This window comes from Onychostruthus taczanowskii, unplaced genomic scaffold (genome assembly GCF_017590055.1).
Source record: "Onychostruthus taczanowskii isolate IOZ18803 unplaced genomic scaffold, ASM1759005v1 scaffold17, whole genome shotgun sequence".
NCBI classification, from domain to species: Eukaryota; Metazoa; Chordata; class Aves; order Passeriformes; family Passeridae; genus Onychostruthus; species Onychostruthus taczanowskii.
The window spans coordinates 169,639-194,746 of NW_024498906.1; the positions used below are offsets into that span (position 1 = coordinate 169,639).

At 39.7% G+C, this 25,108-nt stretch overlaps 1 protein-coding gene across 1 annotated transcript; it reads left to right on the plus strand.

Moving 5' to 3' along the window:
- Window positions 1–286: 286 nt before the first annotated feature.
- TXLNG (taxilin gamma) lies at window positions 287–24,598 on the plus strand. Its single transcript, XM_041399815.1, has 10 exons — window positions 287–442; window positions 8,840–9,152; window positions 9,864–9,955; window positions 13,214–13,384; window positions 14,177–14,371; window positions 15,751–15,870; window positions 16,874–16,948; window positions 19,626–19,718; window positions 20,241–20,336; window positions 21,331–24,598. The coding sequence occupies exons 1-10, from the start codon at window positions 338–340 to the stop codon at window positions 21,649–21,651; spliced, it is 1,581 nt and encodes a 526-aa protein (XP_041255749.1). The 5' UTR covers window positions 287–337; the 3' UTR covers window positions 21,652–24,598.
- Window positions 24,599–25,108: the final 510 nt, after the last annotated feature.

The window sequence follows — 25,108 nt, forward strand, 5'->3', positions numbered from 1 at the left end:
GGCCGCCCCGCCCCCTGCCCCGTCACGGACACGCTGAGTTGGCCCCGACTTCAAAGCCGTGACCGAGGCAGGAACAGAGTCGAGGGAGGCGGGCTGCGGCGCGGCCAGGGAAGGGACCGGCCGTCACTGACGCTATCCGCCCGGGGCCGTGCCGTGTCCCCGCGCCTCGACGGACGGACTACAACTCCCGGCACGCCCCGCGGCAGGGAGGGCGCGAGCCCCCCACGTGAGCCGTTAAGCTGCGCGGTGATTGGCTGCAGCCGGGAGGGAGGCGGGCCCCCGGGGAGCACTTCCGGTGCCCCGCGCTCGGCACTTGTTTGGATGCTGCCGTCACATCATGGCGACGCGCGGGGGCGGCGGCGCGGCGGGACCGACCCGGCGGAGCTCGAGCCTCAGCGGCGGTGGAGACGCGGCGGCGGCGGCCCCGAGCGGCACCCCCGAGGTGAGGCGGCGGCCCGGTCGGGCCCGGCGGGAGGGAGCTCCACCTTCCCCGCCCCGCCGGCTCGCGGCGCCGCGTTCCCCGCCTGCCCCGTCCCCACGCGGCCGCCCGGCCCGGGAGCACGGGGCAGGGGCGGGCAGTGCCCGCGCCGCCTCCGCCGCTCCGCGGAGCCTGAATCTCGGGCTGCCCCCGAGGCCGGACCCGCCGAGGCACCCGCGGGCGTGAGGTCCTGGCGTGGCCCCCCGGGAGGCGCGCTCGCCCTGCGGGGTCGGGAGCGGCCCCTCGGCGCTGCCCGAGAGCGGCGGGGCGGTCCCTGCCGAGCGCGGGCCGCCGGGGGCGGCAGCACGTGGCGGGCCCGGTGCGCGCGGGCGGGGGGTGCCGCCTCCCGGGGTCCCGCCGGCCGCCCCCCCGGCACGGCCGGGGTGCGAGGCGGGAGCGGACGGTGGCTCTGCCCGCGGGGGTGGCGGGAGCGTTTTCTCTAACCTCCAAAACAGTAAAAAGGAAACCCCAAAAGACCATTTTATTTCTTTTCCCGTTTTCTGCTGAAACCACTCTGAAAGCAGGGCTGTTCCCGGTGATTTTACAATAATTTCTGGTTGCAGATCCGTGTAGGAAAAGCTTAAAATACCTGTGCTTGGTCACCCAACGGCAAATACTTAAAATATGCTGTAATTCACTGCTGTGTGTAATATCACCGGCTCGGTGTTTTATGTGACAGAACTGCCTTGCTAATCTCATGTGCTTCTGAAGCATCTCATCCTGTGCCCTTCCATAAATTGAAGTGGCTTTGTAGTGGTAACTTTTTTCCATAGTACAAAGGCTAGCATCTCAGAAATAGTAACTTGGTGGTGGTGGTTTATTTTGGCTGTTAAAAAGGTCTAGGAAGCTATGGAGCTAGTTTTCTTCACTGAAAAGCACCGTCCTCTGCAGTGTGGGTTTTTTTAGGTCTTTACTAAGAAGTAACTTGTAAGTAACTTCGGTGTCTATTATGAAAGCAGATGATGATGATGTTAAAAAAAAACCCCTGTGTTCCATATTATTTCAAATACAGTCAAAAGGAATTTAATTATTTTAAAGAGGTGAAATATGGCAGGCAATGTTAAGCAAATTCTCCATTCTCTTGTAGATTTCCCTCCCCCTGCCTTGATATTATTTTTAGGTTCCTTGTGACCTGTTTGCATTGGGAATTCAGAACTTGTCTACCCTGCTTTTTCCAGAATCATACTGTGGGTGACTACAAAACTATTAAGTTTGTAGTAAAGAGGAAGTGAAGCCTCATTGGTGGAAGTGATTCACTAATGATATACTAAATGTTTTCTTAATTAGCACCTGTCTCAGATGTTTATATTAAAAAAGGTCTTGTTAGATGTGCAGCCCTTTGTCCTGTGGGTAAATGCCCTGAAAACTTCCATATAAGCTTTGGATTCCTGCAGTGAATTTTTTGCTAGAATTACAGGAGGTGTTTGTCATGAATTTTTTAGGTTGCTTTAAGAATCTCTGGCAAAAGTAGATTTTATATAAAAGCAAAAGCGTGACAGAGTTGCTTGGCGAGGTTCACTCTGCTACTTACTGTGTGGTTAAAGCATGCAGGGAAAAAAAAATCTATAAAATCAGTTGATCTAAAACTAAAACCAACCAAAATGATCAGCGTGGAGGCCGGGGATGGGAAAAGGGTAAGGACAGGAAAGGGTAAGGATGACAAGAAATAAGGGGACCCTCCTGTTGAGTCACACGGTTCAGAGTGAATTCCCCATGCCAAACTTAGCCTCAGGCTTGACTGATAGTTAGGCACAAAAGCACTTGAACTTGACAGCACTTAATCGATGCCTCCAGTTAACCAATTTAACAAAAGATTCTGTAGAATTTACGGTCAGTGCAACAGTAAGTCACAGGCCTCACTCACTCACAAATGTAAAGCACTTAAGAATCTGAGAGCAGCATTTACAGTACATTTGCTATAGCATGTTTACACTAGACAGACTTGGAGAGTGTGTACCAGGTGTATATCTGTGAAAAATTCCCCTCAGATCCAGGGAAGTACTCACGGTTGATGCCTTTCCCTGTTCTCAAGGGACAAAGAGCTGAGCCTTGAGGAGTGGTATCAGCCCAGGCTCCATCACCAGCAGTTGGCAGTGGTCCTCCAGGAATGGCGAACGTGGGAGTTTGCTGGGTCTGAGAGCTGCCCCCCCAGGGGGAGATGCTGGCCACAGCCTGCCACAGTCCAGGGGAGCTCAAGGGATCTCACTTCAGACCAATGCTTGTAGGGCCTCAAGAGAGGAGGGCTTTACTTGTAATAATTTTTCATCCTGGTTCAGATTTGGGTTGATAACTTCCCTTGAAAGTTCTGTAACAAAAATATTGTTCCACTTGGATGGTTATTAATGTAAAAAAAAAAAAGTTTTCAAGGATATTTGCTAAAAGCCATGAGCTTTTTAGGCATCACTGTTTCCTGGGAGCAGCCAGTGTTTCTGATAAGCTCCGGATAGGCTTTATTCCTGGGTGCTGTTTGTCAGTGCCAAGGCCTTGAGATCGTACTGTGGCCTGGGGTGGGGGTATGAGATGCACCACCACTGTTCTAATGTCTTCAGCTAAGTGGGGGAAGAGATGGTTGGGGTTTTTCCCATTTGTGTTTGAGGTAAATTAAAAAGCTTTTCTTAAAAGCAGGCATGCCATCTGTGTCATGAGGTCACTGAAAGAGCAAAAAAACCCAGTGTGGTTAAGGGTAAGAGGAAGAAGTGAGTGCCGTAAGCAGGGGTCATGTTAGAATGTTTCTGAACTAATACTGAAGACCAGGCCTTGAATTATAGGGCCAGGAAACTTAATGGTGGAATTCTGCTAACGAAGAGTCTGTCTTGACTTTTATGAAAGTAAAATACAAATTTAGGGAGTGGGTGTTTCTTAATAGTTGTCCTACTGTGTTGGAACTTCTAACCTTGCAGTGCTTTGAAACTAGTGATGAGCAATGCTGCAGGTTCCTCTGTCCAATGTTTTGAAAGTAGATAAATGAGTGCACAGAACATAGTTTTCAATGTAATGACAGAATGTGCTGAAGTGTTTGTTTGAAATGACTTTCAGATCTCCCAGCTAAGATCCTTGTTCAGTGGGGAAGCCACCTCAGAGGCCATTAGGTTTGAGAAAGGTATAATTAGACTGTGTGATCATTCAGGTCAGTGAGCACAGTATAGAGAAGTATTGCATAGAGAAATAACCTCAATAAGCTAGTCTTGTGGTCAGAAGCATCTGAATAATTGTATCTAGACCAGTGGATGAAGGTGCACCTGCTATAAAATTCAAACCCAAATTTTGTGACATCCTAAATGGTGGTTTTCATGCAGAAGTTGTAAAAAAAATTATTACCAAAAATGGTTACTTTATTTAACATAACTGTTGAAAAATCTATTTGAGAAATAGTGTATTACATATATGTTTTCAAAATAAGCTTTTCTGTGTTAGCAGGAAAAAGTAAATTGCTGCGATGCCAGAAGCTTAATATTTGTTATGAACCATACCCATTTGTGATAAATATGAGTTACCTTTTTTGCTGCAATATTTTTTTTCTTACTGCAATTGGTTAGGATAAGGGTTGTAAGGCTTTTATGGCCAATTGCATGTGTAGCAGGTTTGGAAATGTAGTCAGCTGAACAGTGTTATTCAGATTATCTCTTTTGGCGTCTGATGTTGAGGAATTGATTATATATTTACTTATATAGTTAGGTTGTCATCACAGTTGTGAAAATCTATTTTATGTTCATATGCTTGTTCCAAAGCTTCCTGGATATTTCTTGAATGTATTAGCAATTCCATAGGCTAAGGGTGGAAGAGTCTTTTCACAGCACAGTCCAACTGCTGCTATGGGGTATGTAGGAGTTGTTTTCATAGATTCATGCTAGTGCTTATGTTTCTTAGGATAATTAGCTAACATACAGGATAAAATCGATTATGGTGCAGCTACTAATTATGGGATTTTTTATTAAAAAGTACAGAAAAGTATTTTCAGGTGGTTTAGGGAAAGATTGTGTATGCACAGGAGTATGGAATACAGGCAAGCATGGTACAGTAAGCACAGTATATTGTAGCATAGTGGTGTAGCATAATGTGCTGTAGACTTGTGTAGGTAGTAGAACAAAAAATAAGTGGGTTTGTGATACATTTTGGTGTGGTGGTAGGACAAGTTCTGTAGGACAAGTGTCTGTTCTGTCCTTATGTGCAGTGTGAGTTCCTGAAGCTAAACTGTTTGAAGAAGAACTGGCTTAGACTCTTGTGATCATAGCCATTTTCACATATGGAGTATCTGTCTTGTATGCTGATCTTTTAGGCATGAAATAAGGTAGAATTTCCTTGATGTGCATCTTTTTTGATCGAGGTATAAGCTGAAGGAGCAGAGCACAAGACTGACTGAAAACTGGGATGAGATGGAGCAGTGTTGCCAGTAATTTTCCTACAGTTACCTTCAGGTGGTTTGTCCTGTAATTCTTAAGTAGCTTGAAGATGACATGCTTATTCAGAAATGTCAGCATCTTTGTAATAGCTGGTTTCACAGCTAGGTAGGTTGCACATATCTTGGAGTTTTGATAAGTTTGTGATCTTATGAATTTGCACGTTACCTGTGCAACGTACTCTTTTTGCCTCTCTGTAAATCTTTCTAGGCATGTAGTATTCTGACTCTGGGTTGTCAGATCAGGAGCCACCTGTGGTTGAAGATGGCTGGAAGCTGAGAGAGCATGGTAGCAGTTAGAAAAGGTAGCGGCGATTTCAGTAGAAGGTCTTTGCTGGGGTAGTTTTGTTTTGGTTTTATTCAGTCAGTACTGAATCAGCACTGTTATACAATGTGCTGTGGGAAGTCCTCTGTTCTGGCTGGAATGTTAAACTGAGAAGTTCACTAGTCTGATGAGCACACATTTGAAAAGATGAGAGGTAAGAGTTAGAGTTGTTCTCACAATTACCTCAGTAAGGAGGGAGCAAGTTCAGTGATTAATGTGGGTTAGTACTTAGCATTCTCAATGTGTTGTTTCTTATTCCTATACTCCAGCTTGAAGCTTGATACAGACCAAATCTGAAACCACCTGCAGTTCAAGTGTTTTAAGAATAGCATTGAGTGTAAGAAGGCTGTTGAGGCTTCTGGCTAATGGTTTTACTATCTAAAGTTACAGCTAATGTAGAAAATTCTTTGTTAGTCATAATCAGGAAATCATTTGTGTTTGTGGCCCCTGTCAGGCAATGGCAAAGTTTTGTTTTTTGAAATGAAAACACTTTCTAATTAAATAAGTTAGAATTTTAATATGTTGTGCCACTACTGTCAGATTTGCTAAAACTTACAGGCTACGACTTGACAGATAGATTGAGTTTTAACTAAGAAGGAAGGGGTTTTTGTTTGGGGGGTTTTTTGTGTGTGTATGCTGTCAGATTGTTTCAGCTGCTGGTAGAATCACTTTTTTGAGTGCAATTCTAGTCTGTGGTCAACAATTTGTAATCATTTAAGATAAGAAAACTGGATATTTTTGCAAAGCCTGCCTACTGCTGCACTGAGCTTTGGTTTCGCAGGGAGCTTATTTGCTTGTCAGTATTCTTGAATTTGTTCCATGTTCATGTTTGCAAAACCACACGAAGGCTGACAAGTTCTGTATATTTTCACCATCTTTATAATTTTCAAATGTGTTGGAGACATACAGGACACTTGTATACAATCCTTTTTCTTGAATTCAGTATTCTGATATGTTATTTCTGCCTTTTTTGTTAGACTTCGGAGAGTGAGTCTGAAATTCTAAAAGTCCTTGTGGCTTTTTTGACAAAGAATAGAGAATACTCAGTTTAGAAATTATTATTGTCAGTAAAAAATTGAACTGACACCTAATTTGACTTCAACAAAAAGCTCTGCTGAATTAATGAGGTGGTGGTGCTCACTTCCTGAAACTTCCAGATGCTTTAGAATATGCATGTGAATTGCCAGCTCTGAATTGACGTTTAGGTTACTCTGTTGGTTTGCTCAGAAAGAGATGGGCATTTCATGACTTACTGCTCACATGTATGCCCCTGCTAGTAGTTGTTCTTTTTTTTCACTGGAAACAACAAAACAACAGAATTTTCTCAGATAAAAACCAGCGAAATTTTTTCAGTTGACTAGGTTTGAAGCAGTCACAAACTGCTCACAAACGTGGTCTTGTTGACGTCCCAGTCCTTCAGTAGCCAGAGTTAAGTGTGTACCTGTGGTGAGAATAAGGTATTGTGTGTTTAGTTCTTGTGCTCTGACTGCAGTTAGATTGGCTTTTAATTTTTAGAGGCTCTCGTGCTTTGGCTTCTTTCCAATCATCCTGCTTCCACTTCTGTTGGCAGGGTTGCCTATTGCTGTGCAGTGAACTGAGTTGAGGAACTGATCTGGCTGTAAACTGTGTTAGAACAAGTTGCACAAATGTTATTGCTAGGCCAGAGGAGCTTGGGCATTGCTGCTGTTCAGTATGTGACTGCAGCCAGTCAGGCCTTCTCACCTTCTGTTGGAGTTGCTGGCAATTTTGTGCTCTGCTTTCAGAAAACTTCCAGAGTCTCTATGGATATCAGGAAGTCTGGAAATGCTTAATGCTTTTGGGTGCCAAACCCAAAATTTTGAAGCAAACTTTCTGTATGTTTTGCAAGACTACTTGGGTGCAAGTATCTGAATCAGAAGTTCACGTTCTATACTAATAAAAAAACTGCAAGTTTCAGCTGTTCTCTTGGTACTGCAGGTACTCTTGGTATCATGTTGTGTTAGAATAATCTGACCTTTCTTGTCTTGTCAGCTTAATGTGACACAGTGTCTTCAGCTTCTGTATGAATCCTGGGTTTTAGACTACATCTGTGCCGTGGTTTCAGCCATTGGTACATACAGAGAGGTGAAGTGAGTTGTGTGTTTTCACATTTCTTGTTCTTTTGTGTTTATTTGGCTGTCCCTAGAGGGGTAAACCTTTCCTGGAAGATCCACAGTTTAGGACAAGCCAAAGGGAAAAAAATGGGCATTTTACAGATGACTTTTTAGAGGTGTAAAGTGTTGTAATTGGTTATTTGTTCCAGCAGTTCAATTACTGCCATGACCTTTGTAGACATTTATCAGTACGTTGCCTGACATGGTTAGAGAATAAAACTGCAGTGCATTTATGTTTGTCCATAAAGCATGTGCATCATTTCCACACTTGTAAAGTGAATATTCCTTGGAAAGTCAAAAGTTGCTTCTTAATGTTTATAGATTATTTGCAGTTAAAATGCTTATTGTCCTTTGAGAAAGACACTGTGTGAAGTCCATCTCCTCAAGAATGAATCTACCTTGAGATAAGGTCTAAAGAAAGGGACTTGTCTTTAAGAATAGAGAACAACAAAGCCGTTATGCATGAATATTGCAAAAAAATATGTATTTGTTTAATGATTTTTAAATAATCTTTTGAAGCATGCTGAACAAATTTGGAGTTGAAATACATCTCACAATACATTATGAGTGTTGGCTGCATTCCTTTGATGTTGGCTAATTCCTTTTGAAGAGGAAAACAGTCCTGTGCAGAATATAAAATCCAGTGCCAACCCCTGGTTTTAAGAATTAACACATTTTTTAATAAGAAGATGTAAGGTAGTCTGATATTAATTTGTGCTTTAAGAGCATAACTGTGTATAAACAAGCTCTGTTTTTAAAATTCTTTGTGATTTTAAGGAAATTTACATTCAGTCCACTGAAAATAAGTCAACTTGAATTTTGCTTTGGCAGTGAGTTCAGCTCTGCTTATCGTACTTTTAACTATCCATGTATGTTGTGTGTTGGGATTGCAAATGGACAGAAAAAAAACACCTAACCATCTTCAAGTATTGTGCTAGGTCCCAGCCTCTGCAGGGTAACCAAATGAACAAAACAAAACCACACCCAACCAAACACTCTTGCAATTCTGAATCAGCCTGAAATATTTGTAGAAATTGAGAATATTGTTTATGTGATTGAGAGAGAAGTCTGGAGATGCTTAATAAACTACTCAGTATTATATAGAGAGCATGGGATATTCTGCTCTAAAACATAACCGTGTCACAGCAGTGTTATAAAACAACTGTGGTGGTTAACTTTTTTGTTAAGTGATTAGACATTTAGCATTTTAGGAACTCTTTAGAGAGGTTCTCTTTAATTGAGCAGAAAGGATGTATTCTTAAAAATCATAGGCAGTAGGAGTCCAAGCCTGAAGTCAGTTAATATTTTGGCATTGTGATTGAAGTAGTTCAAGCTCTTGCTCTGTGCTGTTGAAACACTTTATTTATGTAGATTTCATTAGACTTCTTATCAGGGTTTTCTTTTTTGCATTTTACCCTTTTTTGTCCATGGAAAAGAAGGGTGGAAGTTATCATTTTAAACACCTTTGCTTAACTGTTCACATCCACTTCCTGCTTTCCGTTCTGAAGGTGGTTGGTGGTGCCATGGAAGAATCTGGATCTCGAGAGATGGGAATGAATAACCAGGATCAGCTGGTGAAGAGCAAGTGCACGGAGTTGTCTGATACAGCGTTGCAGTATCCCCAGTCCAATTGTTACAGCCTGGAAAACACTGGCGCCTTGGAAGAAGCCGAGTATATCACAAAGAACAGAAAGCACCCGGGGTCCACGGGCTGCTCCCAAGAGTCCCGTGAGGAGACTCCTGGGAGAGAAGAAGCCCGTACTGATCCACCTGATGGCCAGCAAGATCCAGAGAGTGAAAAACACAAAGAGAAAACGTTGGGTGTGTTCTCTTTGGCGTTCTAATTTTTAATATAATATTTTTAGAAAATATTTATAAAATATTTATAATATTTTTTGTAAAATAGCTATGGATTTTCTCCTTATCTTGAATTTACTCTGTAGCCAAAAACTTGTCACCCGTAACAGGATATTTTGAGAAACTGTGTGTGCACTTCTACTTGGGAAAGACAGTTCTTAATGCATATGTAAAACTCCTTCAGCTGGCAGTGCTATTTTTACATGAACTTTAATAATAATGTGGTAATTGCTAATCAACTTTTTTAACTTTCTGGTTTAAATCTGGGATGGCAGTGTTCAGTGCTGCCAAACACGGCTGATAATTAAATTCTAAATGCTTATTAAGAACATACCTGCCAATACTTAACCTTCTAGATGGCATTTTTTTCAGATTTTTTTATTATCTGTGCAATTCTAAAACAAAAATATTTTTGTGTTATTACATTAAAATAATTTTTGCTATCCAAGTTGTGGAATGGCAATACAAATAGGGTAAGGCGAATTTATTCTTGCTGATGACATCTTGTGATGACTTCCCATTTGTCATCTGTTAGGATTATGCAGCTGTCAAACCAGGGAACAACTTAAATCAGGCTAATTTCTCATGGATCTATATTTTACTTCTAAGGACAGGCTGCTTTTCTGGTATATGGTTTTTCTTCCTCAGTAACATTGTCTGTCATCCATTTCATAGGAAAAGAAGTGTTATTATTAATGCAAGCCTTGAACACACTTTCTACTCCAGAAGAAAAGCTGGCAGCTTTGTGCAAGAAGTATGCTGATCTGGTAAGTAATTTGTAAAGACAGCAGAAGTTATTAATGTGTTAATATTAACTATGGAATGCTACAACAACAAATCAAGGACAGTTAATGATTTTGATTATTTTACAGTGTTGGTAAAAAAGACACTCAGGCTGACTGAGTATTGCTTCATCCAAACTTTCTTGTAGTTATTTCACTTCTACATGACTGCCCAAATCCAAAAAAAAGCAGGTTTTGATAACTTGGTGTTGAAGCATAATACTAGGATTAACAGAAAAGTTGAGTTCTTTTGGGAGTAATTGATAATGCTTTTGTGCTAGTGTTTTATCATTTTAGGATAAAGGGAAAGAACATACTATCATACAGAGATTTGAGGGGGATGGAGAATGTTCAGTTATATTTAACTCTTTTGTGGTTTTTCAGAAATGTAGAGTGTTGGAAAGATCTAGGTTTAATTTTGCTTTGTGCTTTCTGATGATGTGAAGGAACAGAAAGAAAGGGTTGCATTTCTTCAGTAACAAACCAAAAAATAAGCAGTTCTTAAAGTGCATTCCTGCCTCATGTTGGCAATTCGTACTCTAAAATAATTGATCACAAAATTGGGGGTTAGAGGAGAGGGTTCATAAGTTTACTTTCCAGAATGGTCTTGGAGATAACAACACTTGACTCATTTTTCTTTAGACGGGGAGAGACAGGAGTGGAAAGACTGGAAATCTTACGTCTATATGTTTTCCCACCGTATTTGTAGTTATAAAATGAATGCAAACTAAAGAGATTACAAAAGCCTAAGTTTTCTCTCTGTAGCTGTCAAGTGCATCATATGCAGATATTTCTGAAAACGACACAATGGCTGCACAACATGACATTACTCTTCTGAAAGAATTTTCCTTTGAGATTTATACTGTCTCCAAAACTTTGAGGATGATCTGGCAGGTGGTCTTTTTACTCACAGAGGCAATATTGATTACTTAAGAAGAGACTTAGATTAGTTCTGTTATGGAAATCCTGAGTCCTCCAAGGAGGTCTGTTATATTTTTGCTTGTTTTCCTTGCTCTCTCTCATGTGCTCTCAGGGTTCATGTGTGCATTTCCTTTAGAACCAACATCTTCTCTAAGAAGTCACTTTCATTTAAATGAGAAAGAAAAATAGTTCTGAATTGTAACTCAAGGATGGGGACCCCATCTAAAAATGAGCTTTGATATTGTGAGAGAAAAATGCAGTAGGTTAGTTGTTCCTTATGAGCAATTACTCGTGCATGTGATGCCTTTTATATTTAAGCAAACAGCTCCTGTGTCACCTCACAGTGGTGATGAGGGCCTGCATGAGGAGCTAGGCCAGTATGAATCCCTCAATTCTGCAGAAAGAAAAGAGTCTGCCCTATTTCAGTTTGAGCTTTATTATTACTGGAACGATCTCAAAACAATTAGGGAGCAGCTGGACCAAATAAATTGTCAGCTCCTTCAAGAAGTTTGGTAGTCAGATGAGATGTGTCCTTGTTAAGGTTTTTGCCCTCCTAGGAGGGGATCAATAGACTGTAGGCAGAGTAAGCATCCACAGTCGCCATCCTAGAAAACCACCTGCTTTCCTCATTATGCTCAGAATGGCTGAGGAGCTGGGTGGGAGCTTGCCTGGGTGTAAGGAGAGCTCTGTTTCAGGTAAATGAGTTTGAGGGATGCCTCTGTTCCACTTAGAATGTTTAGGTTGGATCTGATTGTGTTCCTTTTAAGATGCATTCTTTTCTTCATGGTAGTGATGGAGAACCACTGGCACAGGTATCAGCTTTAATGCCAGCAGAGGTTTGAACTGTTTATGACAGTGCATCTACAATGCTTTTTTTCTTTTTTTAAAGATTCATCATCTTTAAAGCTCACTGTCAGGTTTTTCAGTGGTGTCTCATGAGAAGGACTGTACAATGAAGGTAGGAATGCCTCTCTCCTGGCAAAAGATCTTCCACAATTTTTTTCCATAATTTGGAATCTATCAGGAGATCAGCCTGTGATGCAGGAAGGTTTGCATCCTTGGTGATACATCTCACAGTGGCACACTTTTGCAGGCCTGGATTTTCATAGGTGTGCAGAGAGCACAACCACTTGAAGTAGTGTTTTCTGGCCGTGCAAGAAAAGGGCTTTTTGTGTTTAGATGTGAAAATACGCCCTTAATATTCCATTTCCCTAAACTGCATTAAATACACATTTAATTTACTGTTGTCATGGAGGTCCTTAATTTTAGTCTTTCTTTTGTGCTTCAACATTATTTTGAGCTCTTTCAGAAAACTAGCATTGTATTACTCTTCTGTCATGGTGGCGTTCCTCATTGCCAGCTCTCTTTTCCTGTGGTGTCCCAAGGCTGAGGCACTGTCTAATAAGGAACAGTGTAACACTTAACATTGTAGCCTTCTTTGCAAAGAAACAGCCTCTAAATAATATGGTTTCTCAGGGAGCCCAAAAATCAGGTATAATTAATATCGATGTGAGATATTAATGCAAGAAACTTCTCTTCACTGGATATTCATAGAATAGATTTTTAAATATGTATAGAGTTTACCTGTGTCATCTACCATGTAAACAGGCTGAAGGAAATAGAAAAAAAAAATTGCTGCAAATGGTTGAGACTGCAGATCTCTTAAAGTCTGGACTATGTAGTTGTAATAGTAACTGACTTGATTTGTCAGGGCTGCTAGTTTCATCTGTTCTTTTCTGAAATATGAGAGTTCTGAAAATTCTGAGAGTTTCTGAAAAATTCTGAAATGCAGAATTCAACGAACTTGTACCAATTTCTGCTTCCCTTTCTAGGAGCTCCTGCTGACAAGGAGCTCTGTACAGTTCTGTGGTTTTTCTTTTTGATAGCAACAAGACCTGTTGGATAAACAGTTGTGTGTACTTTCAGGATAAGAGTGGGAAAAGCTGTGACTTGTTGAAAAACCAGTTTCAGTTGGCTTTTAATTGTATCTGCTGCATCTTCCTTTCAGAGGGCTATTCTTACCCGTGCAGATGAAAGCAGGCTGATAGCTCATAGTCAACAACAGGTACATGCTGCCTGTTCCTCGAAGGCAAATGTTAATTGGCAAATGGAATTTGCAAATTTTTATTTTCTGTCCTTATACATTAGAATTGTCTGGATGGATGATGGCAGTTTCTCTTTAAGATCCAACTTGGGGTTTTAGTGAAATTTTACTTCCTTGTTTTCGTCCAAAATGTTCAAAAGTTTCTTCAGTGTGCTCATCTAGATGCATAAAGATGGTTTCACCTATGCTTATTTGACAAATTTGCTCTGTAACTATAGTTGGAGGAGAGCCGAAATGTTCAAAAGCAAATGAAGATACTGCAGAAGAAGCAAGCACAAGTTGTGAAGGAGAAGGTCCACTTGCAGAGTGAGCATAGCAAGGCCATTTTGGCACGTAGCAAACTGGAATCTCTCTGTCGGGAGCTTCAGCGTCATAACAAAACTTTGAAGGTTAGTTTATTTACATAAGTTGCAGTGCTGCTGGTGATGGAAATCTTACAGATCCCTGCTTAAAATCAAGACTGCTGCTTTTTTCCTTGTCACTTTGACCATTACCTGTATGTGTAGATGAGTGGCGTGTAGTGTAAGTGTAGCTGTTTTTAAGGTAAGGAATACAAAGATAGTTAATTTGCTGATGTCCCTTCCCCCCCCCAATTCTTACTCTTTCCCCCCAATTCATACTACTTGCAGTATTTGATCTTGTCATACTTGTTTCTGGGAGCACTGCTGATAACTACTGGAAAAAATAGCACAAATAAAATAACAGCAGCGTGAAATGACAGGGTAACCAAAAAGCTTAATTCTGTCAGAATATAATCGATGGGAGTGAAATGGAAGAGAGCCAAGATAAGATAAGAATCTGTGATTGCTGTAGAAAATTGCATTATAGTATCAGTGCTGGTTTTTACATCTGGATAATACTGACACTTACATAAGTGTAAGTTATAAGCAAAGGTACTTATGTAGCATCTTAATACCAGCCTTTGAGTAATGTTGGTAGTGGTAAAGACAAAATTTTCTAGAAGTTTTGCAATTTCTAGATTCTTTTTTCCACACACTTCACACGGGTAGTCAGCGTGGTATATTATGATTGTGGCTTATGTTAGTTCTAGCACTCTAGAAATTGAAACTGTACAGAAGTGAATTACTGCCATTGTTTCTGACTCAAAAAGTGCATGGTTTTACCTGAACACTTTTTAATATTTTATATTTAAATATTTTACGAATATTTATCCATAAAAGGAAGAAAACATGCAACAAGCACGTGAAGAAGAAGAAAGACGGAAAGAAGCAACTGCACACTTCCAGATCACACTGAATGAAATTCAGGCTCAACTGGAACAGCATGATATACACAATGCCAAGCTCCGTCAGGAAAATATTGAACTGGGGGAAAAACTGAAGAAACTCATTGAACAGTATGCATTGCGAGAAGAGGTGCTTACAGTACACTTGTAATGGGATTTTATTAGTTCCTTGACTGTAAGGATCAGATAATGAATGAAAAGGGAGGGGAACCTCTCATGTCTTACAGCCATTTTATATATAGTTTTTGTAATTATTCTTTTTACTTCACTACTGAGAGAAATCTAGTAGCTGTTTGGCTCCTTGTCTGCCCTTCCTGACTGCTTTTGATTGTCTTAAGTTCAAGATGCATTGAAGAAAGTCTTTCACAATGAAAGTAATCAATAAGTTGTCCAGAGATAGTCTAAAGGCAGAGGTTTGACATACTCAGAGCTCAGCTGGGTAAGGTGTGAGTAGCCTGATCAGCCTTTGAAGTTGACCCTAGTCTGAGTGGATTAAATGGCCTCCAAAGGTTACTTCCAACATAAATACATACTAATAGTTGAAATTCTTCAGAATTATAATGGAAGGGGATGTAAGAGTTATTCTGTCTTATTTCTTCCATTTCATTAAGGTTGGGGTCTTTGGGGGAAGACCTTTGTATACATAGCTGCTCTTGTTGGCACAGAATCGAAGTAAGCTATCATGCTTTAAGAGCATATTTGGCCTGGTATCACGGAAATGTCTCTAGCTAACTGAGCTGTCTTTAATTGGCACCAGGATGTGAGCTAGCTGCTCTAAGCTACAGTGATGGAAAACAGCCAATTCTCCTTGTCCAAGAAAGAACCAAGCTGTGTGGAGTTCTACAGCTAAGATTAATTGGCTGGTTCTTAGTTGGCACAGGAGGTTTGGAGTATAGTTTCTCAACTGTTTCTAGAATGTTGGGTTTTTGTTTTGTTTTTCATCTGGATAAGTTAATTAGAAAGCTCTCTGTAAGGTAATTCCCTACCTTTTGTAAGCATGGAATGTTTGTATCTACCTTGAGACTATATGGAGAAAAGACAGGAAAGTGCCTTGTGCTACTTTATGGATGGAAGTAAGCCTGCAAAATGCAATGATTTGTGGGATTTCATGAGCTAAATTAACTGTTGTTGCAACCTTTGCTCATTTTGAACTTCGGTCATGATGAAGACTAGAGCTTTTAGAAGTAACACAGTACAGATTAGAGGTAGATAAACCAGCTTTAGAGGCAAGGATGTAGACTTCTTTTTACAGGATTTTTGAAATGTCTGGTGTAATGTGACTGATGGTATTGTACCAACTTAATGAGATAGGCACCTGGCTTCCATGAAAGACTAAAAAAGGGTGTATGGAGATCAAGGGGGGCGGGAAAAGGCATGTAAAACAGTCTTTCACCACTTTGTCTTTTGCATGAAACTTTTAAACAATGTGCATCTCCCCCAAACAGTACATTGCCTTCACTGACCAGCAGACTATCTGTTTGGCTATTATGATTTTCTTTTTCCCTTCAGCATATTGATCAAGTGTTCAAACATAAGGAACTGCAGCAGCAGCTTGTGGATGCCAAACTTCAGCAAACTACCCAGCTTATTAAAGAAGCAGAGGAAAAACATCAGCGAGAACGGGAGTTTGTAAGTGAACTGTACATATGTTAAGAGAAATAAAACCCACCAAACCAGACTTTTCCTGATTTAAAGCAAATACAGCAAATTGAGAGGACCATCTTTTGAAAGTTAGGGTAGATTTCAACAAGGACACTTGAGATTTAAGTTTTGTATATGATGCCTAGATTATTGATATCCGTGGTAACAGGCAAGTAATGTTATTTGTTTGCATTTTCTCAGCAAATATGCTAAACATCATTTAAATTTCTCGTAGACTGGGGAACATGCTGTGAAGCACCAAAGGTACTTTCTGCAGTCAAGGGTTATAACCTCTGGTTTTGTGCTATAAGAGATAACAAATACAGAATAAAGCACTTTTTTTTTTTTTTTGCACTGTTTTCTCCCCCCCGCTGAAATGTGTGATGTTTTATTTGTATGTTGATAATCAGCAGTATACTTGCAGTCTTCTGAGAAGTTTTCTTCCAATGAATCTGTAACTTCTAGAAAAAAAAGCCTTGTTTTTTCTGTATAATCTTAAAATGACCATCTAGTCTTGGATTCTTCTGGTTTTTTTGAACATAATTTCTGATTCGTAAGCTGGAGAAAATCCCTTCAAACATGAACCTACAAAATGGTGTCAAGTTGAAGTAAAATTGGTTTGAACTCGTCTGCAAAGATAATATGGTGACTGGAGAAATGAAGGTGGAAAAGGCTACAAATCAGCTACAAATTACATGCAGTTTGTTAATTAACTATTCATAATTTAGCAGTTCAAACTTGCTAGAGAAATAGAAATATTGACTCATGTTGCCAGTTAGAGAAGTGTTTCAGTAAAACTCTCTCCATGACATCACATGCTTTAAATTGTGTACGTGAAAATGTAGTGCAGTAATAAAGCCTGTGTGAGAAAATGTGGTTGACTAGCCCTTAGGTGATGTTAATGTTTGTTCATTTTTAATCATAGATTGAGTTAAGCCATTTTTGGGGGTACTTTTTTTTTCATTATATGGCTTTTTGCATTGTTTTTTAGCTGCTAAAAGAAGCTACAGAATCCAGACACAAATGTGAACAGATGAAGCAACAGGAAGCTCAGCTGAAGCAGCAGGTATCTTTTCTTAATGGAGAGACCTTCAGTAGCAGTTCCAAAAAGAAAATACCAAGAGATTTGTGACTGTAGTGAACATAAGACAACATCTGAAAAAACTTAATATTCGGATGCTTATGAAGAGTACTTTGTATTTTTTAAAATAAGTTTTAAATTTAATTTCCAGTAGGTAACTCTTCTGTAGTGAAGCATGAAACATAAATTGTAAAGAACTGATGTTTTGTACTTGCTGTTTAATACATCTGGAGAGTACTGTTCCTGGAAGGTGCTCAACATTGAATTTCTGGAATTAGTGCTCTTCTGAACTAATAGTGTTAATACTACAAAGACTAGAATGTAGGAAAGTTTAAGAAGAAAAGTTTGGGAAAGCATGGCTTCTCTGAAAATACTGGGTTTTTGTGACTGTAAAGAGTTGTGTGGTGATTTTTACTCAGGCAGGTTTAGAATCTGTTTCTTGCTATTTCCATCACCACCTGTTGTGGAGGATTGGGAGCAAGCAATGTCCTGTTTATCCCTGTAGTTATTCAGATTTAGTAACCTGACTATCTCTGTCCACAGACCCTGCTGTTTTCAAATTATTTTCTTGTTGTAATGTAAATGCTACAGCAAAATCCCCTCTGAGGGAGGAGAAATGGTCTCTGGTTTTTGTGCTCTGGATTGCTTTCAGTCATTGACTGCACGTGAGCTCAGCACGAGGCACAGGGAAATGGCAGTTTGAGCCAGCACCAGGGCAGTGGGAAGCAGTAGCTGTTCTCTTCACTGTGTGTCTTTACTGCTTCATTTGAGGTTTTGTATGAAGTCTCTGTCCTGGTTTCAGCTGGAATAGAGTAAATGTGTCTCTATTCTGTGTTTCAGAGTCACTGTAACATTGATAGCACACAGATGTTTTGGCTGTTGCTAAACTGTGATTTCTTTAAGTCAAGGGCCGTTTTATGTCTCATGCTCTGCTAATGAGGAGGTACACAAAAAACCCAAAAAAACTGGGAGCACAACTGGGACAGGTGACCCTGGCCAAAAGGCCAAATGGGTGTTCCAGACCAGAAAATGTCATGCAGGCTGATGTCGGCTTGGAATGGGATCTGCTGTTGAGCAGTAGGTGGTGAGCAACTGTGTTGTGCATCACTTTTTTTTCTTTTCTATTATTGTTATAATAATCTATTATTACTGTGTTTTTATTACTAAAAATTTTTTTTTATTACTAGGCAGTAGGTGGTGAGCAGCTGTGTTGTGCATCACTTTTTTTTCTTTTCTATTATTGTTATAATAATCTATTATTACTGTGTTTTTATTACTAAAAATTTTTTTATTACTATTATTACTTTGTTTCAATTACTAAACTGTTCTTACCTCAAACTACAGTTTCGATTCTTCTCCCCATCCCACTGGGGTTCGGAGTGGGGATGAGTGAGCAGCCATGTGGTGCCCTAGTTGTCTGCTGGGCTTAAACAATGACAGTGTCTTTGAAAGCTATTCCATGCCCTTTTTTCATCAATACTGTACCCAGTTCTTTTCTAGCCTTTCCAGGAGTTAGGTTTAAAGTGTGTGTGTGTAGTTAGATGTAATCATACACATCTCCATTGGACTTGAACACAGGAATATCCAGATACTTCCAAGTAGGTTTTTTTACCATGCTTAGTCTTTTATGATTTTTTTTTTCCAAGTTGGTTACCCTTTATTTAAATTCTCTCTGCCTCTTTTGTTGTTTTTAATAGTTACAATGGGTATAGTTAGTGGTTTCTTGGGGCCAACAGATTTTTTTTTTTGTAGAATAAGATGAACTAGAAAGTTCAGTGACAATAATGGCAATGAGTCATGATGTACTGGTGACAAGCTAGGCTAATTCCTGTTATGAAATTCCCTTTACTAATAGAGCAAACCACAATATTTCTATGCTCTTAATTGTATTGTCCTGCAATCACCATGTAAAAATTAAGAGAATCTTCTACTCTTTACTGAGAGTAACAAGTTACTGTGAAATGGTCATGTATTCCTAGAACATCAAATCACACACTGATTAGAAGTATTTTTTTATAACTGTGTTATTAGACAGATTTTGCAGTTCTTTCTTGGTGATTTACCTTTTGGTGCAGGGCAAGAAAGTTTTCTGTAATTGATTTTAATGCTCTTGACTTTTTAAAGTGTAATGCTCTTCACTGTCCTGTGAATTTCTTTTCAATATTCACTTTCCTTGATTTTTGTTCACTGGGCAGATTACATTGGTTGTGAATATGTATTTTGATTTCTGAAATCTGTCCTGTTTATTTTGTCCCAGCCTTGGTTATTAGCTTTGGCTGGTTAAGGTGGAAAGGTAGGTAATTCCTAAGTTTTAATTTTACCAACCAGGTGCTGAATTTCCTATATCTGTATATGTCCATAGAACTTGTTTTTCCAGTGGGGAGGTAAAAATTAGGTAGTAATGAACTGTGATGTCTTCCAGCATTTTATTAAACATAATATTCTTTTTACTTCAGAATATATTGCTGTTCTATAAACACAGAACTCTACTTCACATATAATTTGAATAGCAGGTCTGTGTGTTCCTCCAATGGAAATTGTAGCATAGTTTAAAAAATATAAGGAAGTTAATGTTTTACTATTTCTAGTTGCATATATAGTCTACATATTTTTGTATTTGTATACACTGTTCAGATTAATGTCCCTGCCTTTTTTCCAATAGCTTTCTCTTTACATGGATAAATTTGAAGAATTCCAGACCACCATGGCAAAAAGTAATGAGCTCTTTACAACTTTCAGGCAAGAAATGGAGAAGGTATTTATAGGATTACCTAGTTTCATAAAAAGTAATATAGAAATGCATGCTGTTAGTGGGTTGCATTTTAGATTTTATAAGTATTGGCTTTCTGAAAATATAAAGACTATTTTGACAATTTAATGTGGATGATAAGATAGGGTATTAGAATTATGGAAGAGAAATGTATTTTTTTTCTGTATTTTAACATACTTAAGTAATACTTAAATTGTAATTTCAGTGTTCTGCTAAATACTGGTTCTCATTCTCTTTGGCTGTACTTATGTTTTAAAACTTATTTTCCTGAAGGTTTTTATTACTTGTACTTGAAAGTTGATAGTCTGTTTCTTTTCAGACTCAGTATTGTTTTCTTTGAATGCAGAATCTGTAGTTGTGGGGTTGATTCTGTGCAGAAGCACTTTCCCAAAATAACTTGTTCAAACTGGACTTGGAAAGTAGTATGAAGAAGTCTAATTAGTCATGTAAAACCACCTACATTGCAGCACAAGCCACAAAATTAAATCTTTTCTTTATCTTTTGTAGATGACAAAGAAGATTAAGAAACTGGAAAAGGAAACCATTGTGTGGCGTACAAAATGGGAAAACAACAACAAGGCTCTTCTGCAAATGGCTGAAGAGGTAACCACCTTTTAAACAGCAGTGTAGTTCAGCTAGAGCCCGAGTCCTAGAGAACTTCTGACAGTTTGTCAGTTTCAGAGAACTGGAAGCAATACACTGTACAGTCTCCTCTTGGGCTGTCTGCATTATGTTTCATGTTATGTAAGTTATTGTCCTCCTCAGGCATGGAAAATGAAAGGCTGCTATGTAAATCTAAGCTGATGGCACAAGACGAAATTGAGCCTCGTTATTGCTTACTGCTTAATTGGTGGGATGTGCATGAAATCATACAAGCTGAAGGAATTGGCTGTATTTCAGTATGCTGAGCAAAGTTCAGCCAATGCTGTGGTAGAAGTCTGAAATGCACAAGACTGACATGAAGGAAGTAAGCCCTGTGCAACAGATTGATTGCTTTCTTGCATTGCTGCTGCTTTTGAGGTCACAAAATGCCATTACTTACTTGCAGTCTAGCAGGAGCTGCACAGTGCAGCTGTGCCTGCACTGTCCAGGGCCTGTCCAGGTTTGTGAGGTCTGGCCTTGGCAAACTGCACTTGGTTGAGTTGGTTCTGCTATAGTGCTGTTCAACTTTCCCTCCTTTCTTATAAGGAGCTAGTTGAGAGCCCCAAGCGTGGTACATTCTGGCCTGGATTCTGCAGATGGATTGTGAATTTCTTATTTCTGTGCCCTTCTCCTTCCTATAGTTGCCATTATTTGGGTTGTAGTTGACAGTGTTATGGGAGCTCATATTAGGGTCCTGGTTGATGCCCAGCCCTTACTTATAGCTAGCATTAAGTGGTTATGTAGTTCTCATTGCTTGTTTTGAAAGGCATCCATTGGCACTCCAGCTCCTGGCTAGGTGAAGTATTCTGAAGAAATTGGCTCTAGTTCAGCTGGAATTTGGCCTGCTGGATTAATTAAGACTTAATATTCAGGATTAAATAGTGGTGATTCTTTTAATTAAGTTAAGGGGGGAAAATGGTTGTATCACAGAGTTTTTATTTCCTTTGTCCTTCAGAAAACAGTAAGAGATAAAGAATACAAAGGCTTTCAAATAAAACTGGAGCGTCTGGAGAAGCTCTGCAGGGCCCTTCAGACGGAAAGGAACGAGCTGAATGAGAAGGTGGAAGTGCTCAAGGAGCAGGTTTCTCTTAGAGAAGCAGATGTGGATCTGGCAGTGCAGGTGTTGCAGTCCTGCACACTCAATTCCCATGAGGAGCTGGGAACTCCCATTGACACGGAACCAGGAATCCAACCCGGTGCGGAATCACGTGCGGGAAATAGCTCAGAAAAGACTGTCTCAACAAGTCCTGTTCCTGGCACTGAATCTGTAGACTAAAATGGAGTGTAAACACTGTATTGAGAGATATATTTTGTGTATAACTTTCTCTGTTGGTGGTAACTATTTGGTTTTGTGGTGAAAATTTTCTTACTTTTTCTACCATATCTGTATTTTCTTAGAACTACTGGACTTATGTGGTACAGGAAGCTGCATAGCAGCTTTAAATAGCTTAAACTATAAATTTTCCACAACTGTGTTGCACATCTGCCTCATTTTTTAGAAGAAAATATTTTTCCATAAAAGGATGCATGTGTGTTTCCTCCCCACAACACAAATCACTGTCATGGAAGACTGTGTACAGACATAATATCGTTTGGGGAAAATGGTGACAGCAGGTCACTCTTTTGTTTTAAAGAACAGCACTCTAGTTTTGTTCATTGATTTGCCACTCAGTATACTAAATATTATCAATTTTTCCAGTAAATTTATCTACATGAGGATGTCTAATGGCCAGTAAAAAAGTCAACTTTCCCCCTATATGTTTTCATGTATATGAATGAAAAAGTAAAGGCCCAGAATATAGTTTAAAGTATTTTTAAAGGGTTTTATGTACTTCGTGGTATGAAATACATTAACTTGCAGCTGGTGAAACAGGGTGTACATCTTTTTGCAGATGTCTCAGGGTTGTGTTATAAAGGTTAGTTGGGATTATTTGCCCTACCTGTGAACATGTTAAATATAAATGTGTGGGAAAATGTACAGTAATGCTACCGAGTGGGATTTTGCAGCTGTGGAGCCTATTGCACAGGTGCTGGTCACATTCTTCCCTCTTAGCTGCAGTGTGTCCACCATGTGGTTATCCTGACTAGAGAAGTCCATTCATGTCTGAACAAACCTTTGGATTATCTGAAGAGCTGGAAAATAAGACACTTCCTGCTGGAGGTATGGAAGACAGGAGTCTGGCATATAGACTTCCTCTAATAGCCAGGTATGCAATGTATTTAAGTGTTAGTTAAGGCTATACTGGTTATAATTGACCATGAAGATCCAGATATATCTCCTGAAGTACAACATGGAATTTCCTGCACGTTCAACCTCAAAGCTGCACCAGTTGGCTGAGTGCCTTCCCAGTCAGGTTATCTGGTAAAGATGGTACTTCACATTCTTACACTAACATACCACAAGCAAAGCCCCCTTGTTAACCTGAAACCATATTGTATTTTCCTAGAAAATTTGATATCCACATTGTGACTTCTTTTCTTGAAAGAAAAGGAACTAGGACCAACACTTACTGTTTGACAAGGCAATGTGATCTAACTACATGCTACCCCTAACTTTAGTTCCCATGCATTTGCTTTCTAGTTTTGGCTGCTGTCATTTTAAGAAATATGAACATGTGTAGCCTTTTCTGGTACTTAAAAGTTTTTTGCACTTACTTGGGAGGGGATTTCTGAGTCAAGCACATCTCAACAAGCTTCCTACCCCCCATTGCCCTTGGCAGTTCTGTGGCTAAATTACTTGAATGTTCAGGCTGCACTGAGCTCCCAGTCCTTTTCCTGTAGTAATGTACATTGAAATAACTTAGCTGTCTCAGAGAGAAAGGTTATGTAAGGCCTAATACATGTGTTTTAGCTCATACCACTAAGAGGAACTGTGCAAAACTTACATTTCTGTAATAGAGCAAATGGGAAGCTGGCCATCTTTCTCCTAGATTGTGTGGGTTTGGTGTTTGTGGTCCAAGCACAATGCAGGAATGAAAAGAAGGTAGCAATGAGCAGTCAGGTAAGCTTTAAAGCTTTGAAATGTTGATCATGCAAACCATATAGCATAAGAATAACTGGAAAGAAATATTTCAGACTTGCTGTTCAAATTACTGGCTTCATAGAATCAAGCTTGAAAAAACAGGTGTTGTGAGAACTGGTTTTCAGCTAACACTAAGTATGATGTAATTTTCCTGAGGAAAAGCGAAAAACTTTGTATCTCGTACATCATTCCCTTGGCAAGGTAGGACATGCAGTTTTCTATTTTTACAATTTATTATTTGGACATTTGTATTCTGAACAATTCTTTCTGTAGTGCTTGTTTTACATGGAGGAAAGAGTGAGTTTTTGGACCCTGCTGCAAGAATAAATTAAAGGGCTTTTAGAGACACGACAGATGTATGCAACAGCAATACAAGTATCTTTGACACTGGCTAATATGTAAATGAAGCTGAACACCCCAAGACAAAGGTTTTTACAATGGGGATATTTTCTCTATTTTCTACCCTCAGCATACCCTTATCATAGCAACTTATCTGGCCAAGGCAAACTGTACTTTACTTCCCGAAACCAGTCAGTGAAGTTTCATGCATTGATTAAAAAGTGTTGTTTTAAAAAAAAATACAAACTGATGTTAGGGATAAGCTCAGCACTGTCACTGATCTGCCATACTGCAGGCTATTGCACTGCCAGGCTGCAGCCAAAGGGGCTCCAGTAGGGTTTTTAAGTAAACTTGTATTGCTGCCTTTCTCCCACTACTACAAACCATTTAAGCTGGATGTAAACTGATGTAGCCTGAGATGAGTGTGTCTAATTGTCAAAACTGGGGCCTGATCAACAGTTTCACCATGATTAAGCTGCAAAAAGCTAAATTGTATGTGATTCAAGACCCAAGTACGTGTATACATACACACGTAAGTTAGGGCTGTATCTGTATTGTTTTGTCCTTCCTTTCATTACACCTGGTTATGTTACAGTTCAATTCTCAGGTGTTGCAGAAAATCTACCTCTTTGGACTGTAGATGGAAATAACTGTGAAAAAAGTGATGCAGAAATCTAGTTTGTGCTAAACACACTGCTTTATTTTTACAACCCATGTCTGCTTTCATGAGGAAAAGTGATAAATGAACAGGCAGTCTTTGTTTTGCTTTTCAAAAACATTTTGTAGAGATTTTTCACTAATGTGAATCTGAAATTTTATCTACTCAATTCTGTATAGATTAAGTAAATAAGTATGCTTAATATATTGGACTCTGAGTTTTTCTTTAACATCATACTCATGTCTTCTAACTATATCTGCTGAAATTGTATTTATTTGAAAATTCAAGAATGAAAATTAAAAGACATGACATTTGATTTCAAGCATATTGTTGGAGGAGCTGCCCTGGGAGGGGGCTGCTCTGGGGTTGTGGCAGTGACTTGCACATTCCTGGTGCTGTCTGGTGGGAGCAGCCCAGGGCAAGGGGTGAGGAGGTGCTGCACTCTGCTCAGCTCACCTGGAGTGTCCTAAAGTGAGGGTCACTTGGACCGTGAAGGGCAGGAGCTTTGGCTGAACCTGCCCCTGCCTGCTTCAAATTCTTCTCATGCCTTCTCTCTCCAAAAATTTGTCCATCATACTTCAGTTGGGTGCACTGTAAAAAATGTGGGAATTTATGCTAAAAAATAAGGTTTCCTAGTAAGTTCTTCAAGTGCTCCACATTCTGTCATACTCTGTGGGGTCATTTGTTCCTAATGTACACTCCCTCCCAGTTTCC

What these genes read in the sequence shown, in the direction of transcription:
- TXLNG (XM_041399815.1), top strand. Translation starts at nt 338, where the DNA reads ATGGCGACGCGCGGGGGCGGCGGCGCGGCGGGACCGACCCGGCGGAGC. An exon ending in ATCAGCGAGAACGGGAGTTT is followed by an intron (nt 15,871 to 16,873) that starts GTAAGTGAACTG and finishes ATTGTTTTTTAG; the next exon opens with CTGCTAAAAGAAGCTACAGA. An exon ending in AAGCTCAGCTGAAGCAGCAG is followed by an intron (nt 16,949 to 19,625) that starts GTATCTTTTCTT and finishes TTTTTCCAATAG; the next exon opens with CTTTCTCTTTACATGGATAA.